The following is a 9362-nucleotide window of genomic DNA, read 5'->3' on the forward strand; positions in this document are numbered from 1 at the left end:
TGTAAAACTCTACACAATTAATCACTTTGAATGAATTGAAGTCAATTCAATTCAAAAATGAAAGTTTGGTTCCCACATCTTGTTACTAAGTCAATGAAGATGTTAAGTGAAGACAAATGAAGTTCAAATTAATCTCTTTTGCACTATAGAAAATTTTTTTTTGATTTATTATTAAGGTTTACTCTCCACGATCGATTTTTTTTATTGTAAGACATATTTGTGAATTAAAAATCAATCTAATCTTGATAAATGATTGATCAACTATCAATATGCTTCCCTTAAAGAAAATGAAAGAGCTTGGAGTTCTTTTGAATGAACTATCCAAGAATTGCTTCATAATCCAAGAGTCAATCAAGGAAGCTCTCGAAAAAGTTAGGCTCCAACTTTTCATTGAGGACATGGATTTAAATTCTTTGTCTTATATTTGATGCAAAGACAACTTACAACATATTATTAAGATAACCATGGATGTTTCAAAATGGTGTTGTCTCTTCCACACTTCATCAATACTTATAATACTCTAGAAGTGGTCAAGTAAAGACGTTGTAGACTTTAAGCCATTTACTATAACAAAGGCATGCTTTGTTAATGCTAAGTTTTATTTGGAAAGCATGTCGTAGAGGAAGTACAACATACACATGATCAAAAAATTAATGAAGTAGGACCAACAAAGCAAAAAGGAAAGAAATTGTCCTTGACAATGAAGGAAGATGAAATTATTCTAGGTTTAAAGAATTTGCTTCTTCCATTCACTTGCTCAAAAAACTCGAATGCTTTTAAAACTTCCATTAAAAAGATTCATAAAGCCAACAAAAAGATCATTGGTTGAACACGATGAACTTCCTTCTAATAAGTAAACCGTTTTGATCATAATGCTTATAGATTTCTAATAAGAGCTATATACAAGTGACAGAATGTCAAAATATTGACACACAAAAAGTTTTAACCAAAATTGGTAACCTTTAGGGAAAAGAGACCCATTAATCTCGTTGAAACTTCAAAGTTAATACTTGATTCTCTGTATTAAAATTGAAAATTCGTCAAAAAATTTTAAGATACATAACAAAAGAAGTAGTTGATGAGGAGGAGGAATATCCAATCGAGTTTTTTAGACTTTCAACTTTTTATTACTTGAGTATGTCCACGACTCACATTTCAAATATTCATTGTTGGAGCATGTCTTTGACTCACAATTCAATTTTTAATTCAATTAAAGGAATAACACATTGAAATTTCAAAATCATCTAAAAGAAAACTTAAAAGTGATTTTTTAAATTGTAATTTTTTTTAAAAAAAAATAGATGAATGCTATAGTATAAGACCCTAAAAGTGATTTTTCAAAATTAACCATCTAAATATTAATAAAAAGATAAACTATTTTCTATAAATATGAAAGCTCAATAGGTCATAGATTATAAAATTAAAAGAAATATTTTCTAATCTTATGAATTCAATCTTTCTTATTTTAAGATGGGGAAACTCCGAATTGTGTTCTCAACACTTCGGATAGACGGAAAATTCTAAAAGGTATACGTCATCACTTTTGTACGTTGGGAATGATACAGATTTGCTAAAACCTGCCGAATTTAACACGTGGATATCTAGTTGCAAGATTCGTGCAATTAAATTCGGAATTTCGGCTACTATAAATTTTAAACACGTGGCGAAGCAATCTTTTTTTTAATTATTTTAATTTTTTGTAGTGGAGATTTCTCATGTAGCATTCCACGTGTCTTTCCAGCCGGAAAAAGCTTGAACGAAAATTTAACCTCTTTCAAGATTTTATGGCTCTACCCCCCGGTTTGGGCTCCGCTCCTCGTTGGCAAACCCAATCATCGCCAGAAAAAGGGAGCCAGAGACAAATGTCCAACGCTAGCTTCCTTTTATTTATGAAAATGTAACGGATTATTTTTAAATTTTTTTCTTATTTTTTTCTTTTTTTTTATAAAATTTGAGATAAATAAATTATTAATAAATTTAATTTTTTATAATTATTATTTTATTCATTATATTTACTATAATTGTAATCATCGTTCTTGTACATTAGATTCATGATTTATAAGATAAAGAGAACAAAATCATTTCGAATGAAAAAAATTGATCGAATCAAATTGAGTTGAGTTAATTCAGTTCAATTGCAACAGTACTCAGTGACTTTGATTTCAAAGTTTGGTTATTTTAGTAAACTTTCAATTGAATCAATCGAAAAATTAAATTTAAATTCATATAAATTTAAATTATTATATATTATATTTCTTAAATATAAATTTGTAAAAATTGTTATTGAGTTTGTTTAAAATATTGTTAAATTCGCATGAAAATGTTGAAATTTATATTTATATATATTATCTTGAAATTTTTAAAAATGTTGTTAAAATTTGTTTGAGTTCGATTTTTCAAAATCAACTGAAAATAGTTATAAAAATTCAATTCAATTTTTGAATAAAATAAATAAATAGACAAATAAATTTATTTTTAACATCAAATAGATTTAAGTTTACATATCTCTATTTATAATTAAATTTTAGATACCAAAGATTTCATAAATGATTGAAAAGTAATGAATTACAAAAATGAAAGTTTTAATTTAATCTTTCAAATTAAAATAAAATACTTTGTAACTTGTAAGATTAACACTAATAAAAAGACAAGTCTAGAATCAATGGTTACCAAAGCTAAAGAAACTTTTTGTAAAATAATAATAATAATAATTAAAAAAAAACTTTTACCTATTGAGTCAATATTTAATGCTAGAAACACAAAAGCAAAAACAGTTTCTCCACATCAATATGAAAGAGAACAATGAAAACACTAATGCAAGCATATTTGTAAACTATTGATGGATGGTTCAGAATGTGTGTTTCAATTAATGGAAGTGAAGTTTTTTTTTTTTTTTTTGGTTTCCACTTTACCTTCAGTCTGACTTGAATCAAATCTTAATACAAAAATCTGTCTGTTAATAAATATTTATAATTTTGATCATTAATTTTTATATATACACATAATTAAAAATTTTAAAACTTAAAAAAGGATACCCAAAGAGAAAAAAAATTGGATTGATTGAAAAATAATTAAAACTTTTAAAAATGATCATAATTTTAAATAGATTGCATTTTGCAACAATATTTATATACAGAAAAGTAATAATTTTCCTTTAAATTAAAAATAAAATAATTATAATACACATTTTAATAAAAAAAGAAGATTTAGATTCAACTTTTTCAAGGAAGATACATTTACCTAACATAAATATCTTTTTTATCTTGCTTTTGTTTGATTCAAAGAAATTGAAAGAATATAAGAAAGAAGAATATAACAAATTGCTTAACAAAATTATATCAAATTAGATTTTGAAATTCAATCAAGAAAATTTTTCTTTTTTCATGTTCTTCCCTTCTGAAACTATAGATGAAAATAAATAATTAAAAGTTTATCATAAATTCAAAATTTAAAATAGAAAAATGTATAAGTTTTTTAAATATTTCCCTTTTTAAAATTCTAAATATGGTAGTAAGTTTTGTAATTAAGGAAATATAATAATAATTTTTTTTTATAAATATGGTAAGACAAGACAACAACCGAACAAAGAAGCTGTACCTTGGCAAACCGGACCAAAAAAGGTTTAAATCTCTTGCTGTCTCTCTTCCTTCTAAACTTCTTTTCAAAACTTGAAAAGCTCTGAAAATACATTCTCTCAACATTTCAGCTCCAACAGTCAGTGGAGCTGAAACGAACCAAAGCGAAATCTCCTTTTCTTTTTTCTTGTTTTTTTGAATTTTCAGTTTAAAAACCAAATGCCTGACTCCAAAATCACAGCTGCATAACTTTAATCACTCCCTTCCCTATCCATGGACCACAATATAACCGTTTTCACCAACCGCCAAGAATCCGTTACGGCTGATGACGATGATGATGATTCCAAAACCGCTGATCACGGCGGAGGAGCCGGAGGCGGCGGCTGTTGTGGAAAGCGAGGTGGCAGCATTGCGGAGAGGAGGGCTGCAACCTGCGGGTTCAAGGCGGAGAGGATAAGTACGGCGAGGTTCCGGGCGTCCACTAGCCCGTTGGCCTCCCCATCGGCCCGGTCGCCTTACCTTACTATTCCTCCTGGGATTAGCCCCACTGCATTGTTGGATTCTCCTATTATGTTGCCCAACGCTCAGGTATCGGTTTATATTATTATTTTTTCTAATTATGTATAATAATTTTTTTCTCAATTAATAATTTTTCCATAATTAAAGTTTTAAATACTCTGAAAACAATTTTAGAGAAAATGAGGTGTTTTATTTTGACTGTCACAGAGTCATCTTCAATGCTTCTTTTCTATTGGCAAAGGTCATCTTTTAAGCTGTGTTTGGTTGTTGTTGTTGTTGGGTTTTTTTTTTTTTTTTAACTTTAGGAAGCAACTAGCAAAAAAATTCGTTTAGATGCAAATGTGAAAAAATTTGGAGAATTAAAAATTAAAATCGTAATTATTTCGGTAATAGAGCACACAATTTATAGTAATATAGAGTATTTTTTTTGAAGGTACTGACTGTCATATGGAGTATAATCATATTAAAAGTGGTATTGTGTTTTAATAATTTGTCTATTTCTAATCAAATGCGATTTATTTTTTTGCTATTTGCTTTCACTTTTTAATATATCCGTAAGAAGCAGAAAGTAAACAAAAAGCAGTAACAAAGGAGCGGAACCTTGGTTGTCTAGTCCCAACTAAGTTTTTTCGTAGGTTTTATTTTCCTCACAGGCATTTTTATTAGATTCAATGATGATGGACATTTGATGTTGTACTTATGATATGAAAATTGTAGTGTATGTGTGCTTGTGAATCAGGCATTTATTATTACCTTTTTAATTGAAATATATAAATGCAAAGTAATGATAATTCATATGATGTTAGTTGTCTAGTCACAACTATTTTTATTTATAGCTTTTGAAGTTTGTATCAGCATATAATTATTTTCAATTCTGTCATTGGCAGCCTTAAAATCTAGCCTATTTTAGTTGTCTGGTGATAAGTCAGCTGCAGAAGGAAACTAGAAAGTAGGGTCAGCAAAAGTTTATGGATTATAAACAATCTATTGAAACCCCTAAATTGAATGCTAATAAAGGGTTCTTAGCTTATGGTGGTGTTGGTTATATTTTTACTTGATTCCTGATATTGGATCTTAAATCTGAACGCCTTATTCAAGTACATTTAAAGCAAGTTCTTTTTTTCGGCAATAATGAAGATCAGTTGAATTAAGTGAAGCATGCTAGTAAGCTTAATAAGTATTGATTCTTTATGAACTGGATTATAAATTAGTTTGCCTTGTGTTTTATCTATTATAGTTAAAAGAGAAAAAATCCTTTAGTCTAGAGTCTTATCTAAATTTGTTATCTACGCTGTTTAAGAAAAATATCATATAGAAATAAAAAAGGTTTTTTTATCATTTTTAACTGATAGAGGAATTTATATCTCAAAGTTCGTGTTTAATGCATAACTCTGGCGTTTTTCACTAGCATGTTCTCTAATGGCTTCTGTCTCTGGAATAGGTATCTCCCACCACTGGAACATTTCCAGTACCCTTTCTCAATCATGATAGTCAAGTGCTGAATCATAGCAATGGGGACAGAGGCAGCAATATAGTTTCTTCCTTCACATTCAAGCCGCAGAATTTGGATTCTCATTCAAGCTTTTCTAGTTTAGAAGATCAGGTGATTTCTTCTATTCTATTAGTACTTTGTCATAAAGTTTAAACCCCTGCTGATGGCTGCCAGATTCATAAACTTGACATGTTCCTAATCCTTCACAAGTCTTTATATACAAACTGTATTCACAATGGCTTATCTAAACTTTGGCGTGTATAATTATGACTTCTATGCCTTGTTTTTCAGCCTTCATTTGTAACTCAAATTCATTTCAACCTTAGTTTACCTATTTGTCTATATACTATTCTTCATTGCACATTACTTCTTTTGTCCATCCCTTTTGTTGTTCCCTTTGGCATATTTTTTATTTTTTGATGCAGAATCAGTTAAGCAAACCTGTTTTAGAGATCAGGAAGGATATTACAACAACATTTTTATGTTCATTCTACTATAGAACTGGTGACATTTGCTTTTGGGTAGATTTCTATAGCCCTCCATGAGGTTAATCCCTTCTCTTTTATAGTTGATGAAATTTCCCTATTGTTCTCAGTTTTTTGTTCATTTGGGTTTTGGGGGTTAGTCCTGAACTTCTTAGATGCAATGCTGTAAGGGTGTTAAAGTCGAATATGGAGTGCTAATTGTGCTGGTAAAACTATCCCTCTTTGAGAAGTTTGGTTGAAGTGGAATCGAAGTTATTCCTAAATTCTATTGACCTTGTTCTACTGTAAGTAGATAGTTCAGAATGTCATCTTTGTTCATTGCGGTTGTAAATTGATTGGCCTAGTTAATCACTCAATGGTCAGAAGTCAGTTTGCTTGAGGATATGCATTATCATCAGATTTTATGGTGTGATTAATCTGTCTTTCAATTTTTTTTAGCTTAAGTAGGAAAACTATGTTCTTTATGTTCACATATGTTCTTTGTTGTGGTTTATATGTTTTATCATACCGTCAAGGGCATTTCTAAAAGGGGGTGGCATCATCCTGGCAAGCAGCAGAATTAGATTATTTATAGTTCATAGAATATCTTTCAATGGCCAAGTTTAATACATTTGGACAAGTTTCTGAACCAGAGTATCAAACGTGCAGTCCCTATCACCTGTCACATGCATATTTAAGTGTTTCATATAAAGCACTATTTCAGTTAGTGACCAATTTTATTTTTGTAGGTTTCTTCCTCTTTTAATCTTGTTCAGAGTGCTGAGGTTCATTGTCAACCTCTTGCCAATTTGGAACCACCTTTGGATTTTGAATTTCCTGCAGAATTTTCAAAAAATGCTACTTCAACGAGTTCTGCAGCGGTATCAGTTGCTGATGTCAAAGTTTTAAATGGCATTGTGAATGATAATGCTAATTTGGGATTCCATCCTTCTGAGTTGGCTAGTGATGAAATGCCTTTGCCGAAAGAACCTCTTCTTGGACAAGATGTTAACACGCATCTTTCTGAAGGTGATCAGAAGGGGACAAACACTGCAATGGGAATGGCGAGAACATCAGAAGATGGATATAATTGGAGGAAGTATGGACAGAAACAGGTAAAGGGTAGTGAATATCCAAGAAGCTACTATAAATGTACCCATCCAAATTGCCAGGTGAAGAAGAAGGTAGAGCGTTCACTTGATGGCCAAATTACTGAAATCATCTACAAGGGTGCCCATAATCACCCAAAGCCTTTGCCTTGTCGTCGGCCATCCGTTGGGTCCACTTTATCATCTGATGAAATGTCCGAGATTGCAGAAGGCGGTGGAACTTCTGTCAAAGTTGAAGGTGGTTTAATTTGGAGAAATGCCCAAGCAGGGTCCAGGGATATTAAGCTTGGGTCTGATTGGAGAGCTGATGGTCTGGAAAGAACATCCTCAACATCTGTTGTAACAGATCTTTCTGATCCACTGTCAACTGCCCAAGGGAAATCTGTTGGTGCATTTGAATCGGCTGAAACTCCAGAGTTTTCTTCAACACTTGCTAGTCATGATGATGACAATGATGATAGGGCTACCCAGGGAAGTATATCACTCTGTGATGATGCAGCTAATGATGATGAGTATGAGTCAAAAAGAAGGTAAGTTTCTATATTACTATACATGTGACTCAATGATGGTGTATCCACTGCTGCTCGCTTTTTACTAACTTTTTTTTGTTGCTTTGTTATCCACTTTTTATTGCAGGAAGACAGAGAGCTGCTTGACAGATATGAATGCAGCATCTGGGGCTCTTCGTGAACCAAGAGTTGTTGTACAAATAGAAAGTGATGTGGACATACTCGATGATGGCTATCGTTGGAGGAAGTATGGGCAGAAGGTTGTCAAAGGAAACCCTAATCCTAGGTACTGAAACTTGTCAGCTGTCTCTCTTTCTTGCTCCATCACATTTCTTTTGTGTGTAAAACTAAATGAATCATCCAAAGATGGAGGGTTAAGTTATAAGTTTATGCTTCAAGCATGCACAGTTCTGCTAGTTTTATGAGGGTTAAATTCATGTTATTTATTCTCAAATCTTACGAAAAAATAAAATCAAGATTGGTACTCTCATATATAAAGACCTATTTAAAATATTTTGTTGTTTTTGTTTTGTAGGAGCTATTACAAATGCACAACTCCTGGATGTCCTGTGAGAAAACATGTGGAAAGAGCCTCCCATAATCTAAAATGTGTACTCACGACGTATGATGGAAAACACAATCATGAAGTTCCAGCTGCCAGAAGCAGCAGTCATGTTAATTCAAGTGGTTGTAATTTACCACCAACCGTGCCTAACACTCAAGCTGCCCTGGCATTAGCCAGAAATACCAATGCTCTGAAGCCTGAAACACAAATCCAAGATATGGTACCTCCTTTTGATCAAAAGCCTGAATTTAAAAATGAATATCTGAGACCTAGTTTTCTTAGGGATTTCAGCAATGAGATGAAGCTTGGGGCGGCTTCTCTGGCTTCTGTTTACCAAATGAAATTTCCTTCCATACAGAATACTATTCCTTATGGCTCTTTTGGAGTGAATCCAAACTGCATTGCAGCTCATCAATCTGGTTCACTTCCCTCAACGGTTCCGAATTTTCCAATGTCATTGCCGTTGAATCACCCAACATCAGCAAATCTATCATTGGCTGGTTTTGATATTAATAATGGTGGAAAATCAACTGGTCCAACACACTCTTTCCTTCCAGGGCAACAGTTAAAAGAGAGTACTACAAGGCTCCTTGGGATTAAACAGGAGGTAAAGGATGACAAGCTTTATAATCCTTGCCTACCCATTGTTGACCATGCAAGTGCATCATCATCATCATCAGTCTTTCAGCAGGCCAATGGAAATTTTCCATCCTAGATCACATTTATTTGCTTCTTCATAGAGTCTTTAAGATGTTGGATTCTACTTGACTTTTGATTACTATGTTCCTTAATTGTCATATATATATATATATATATATATATATATATATATTTTCTCCTTCAAATCTGTGCTGTTTCTTATACAAAATGCTTACAAATATATGTATGTAATCCTTTATGATTTTCAATTTTACAATAGAAATTTAATATTACAGGTTAAAAATTGGTTGTATCTTATGCTTTGTGCATGAGTGTGAAATTGTTTCTTAATGTTTTATTACTTATCATTATGCATATATGAAAGGAAAACATTGAGGCTCAAACCGAAGTCTCAGCTTATGTCCCACACCCCACCCTACTATAGGGATGCGTTGTTCTCCATTCCTTTCCTTGACAATGTGGCAGGCCA

At 31.9% G+C, this 9362-nt stretch overlaps 1 protein-coding gene across 1 annotated transcript; it reads left to right on the top strand.

The window, feature by feature from the left end:
* Positions 1–3603: 3603 nt before the first annotated feature.
* Positions 3604–9147, top strand: LOC110414700 (WRKY transcription factor SUSIBA2). Its single transcript, XM_021426070.2, has 5 exons — positions 3604–4163; positions 5536–5697; positions 6800–7689; positions 7796–7954; positions 8204–9147. Exons 1-5 carry the CDS (start codon positions 3849–3851, stop codon positions 8946–8948), a joined length of 2271 nt encoding a protein of 756 aa, XP_021281745.1. The 5' UTR covers positions 3604–3848; the 3' UTR covers positions 8949–9147.
* Positions 9148–9362: the final 215 nt, after the last annotated feature.

The sequence above is a fragment of the Theobroma umbraticum genome, unplaced genomic scaffold (genome assembly GCF_002168275.2).
Source record: "Theobroma umbraticum cultivar Fairchild unplaced genomic scaffold, ASM216827v3 scaffold_147.0, whole genome shotgun sequence".
Taxonomy (NCBI): domain Eukaryota; kingdom Viridiplantae; phylum Streptophyta; class Magnoliopsida; order Malvales; family Malvaceae; genus Theobroma; species Theobroma umbraticum.

What these genes read in the sequence shown, in the direction of transcription:
- LOC110414700 (XM_021426070.2), top strand. Translation starts at nt 3,849, where the DNA reads ATGGACCACAATATAACCGTTTTCACCAACCGCCAAGAATCCGTTACG. An exon ending in TTTCTAGTTTAGAAGATCAG is followed by an intron (nt 5,698 to 6,799) that starts GTGATTTCTTCT and finishes TTATTTTTGTAG; the next exon opens with GTTTCTTCCTCTTTTAATCT. An exon ending in AAAGGAAACCCTAATCCTAG is followed by an intron (nt 7,955 to 8,203) that starts GTACTGAAACTT and finishes TTTGTTTTGTAG; the next exon opens with GAGCTATTACAAATGCACAA.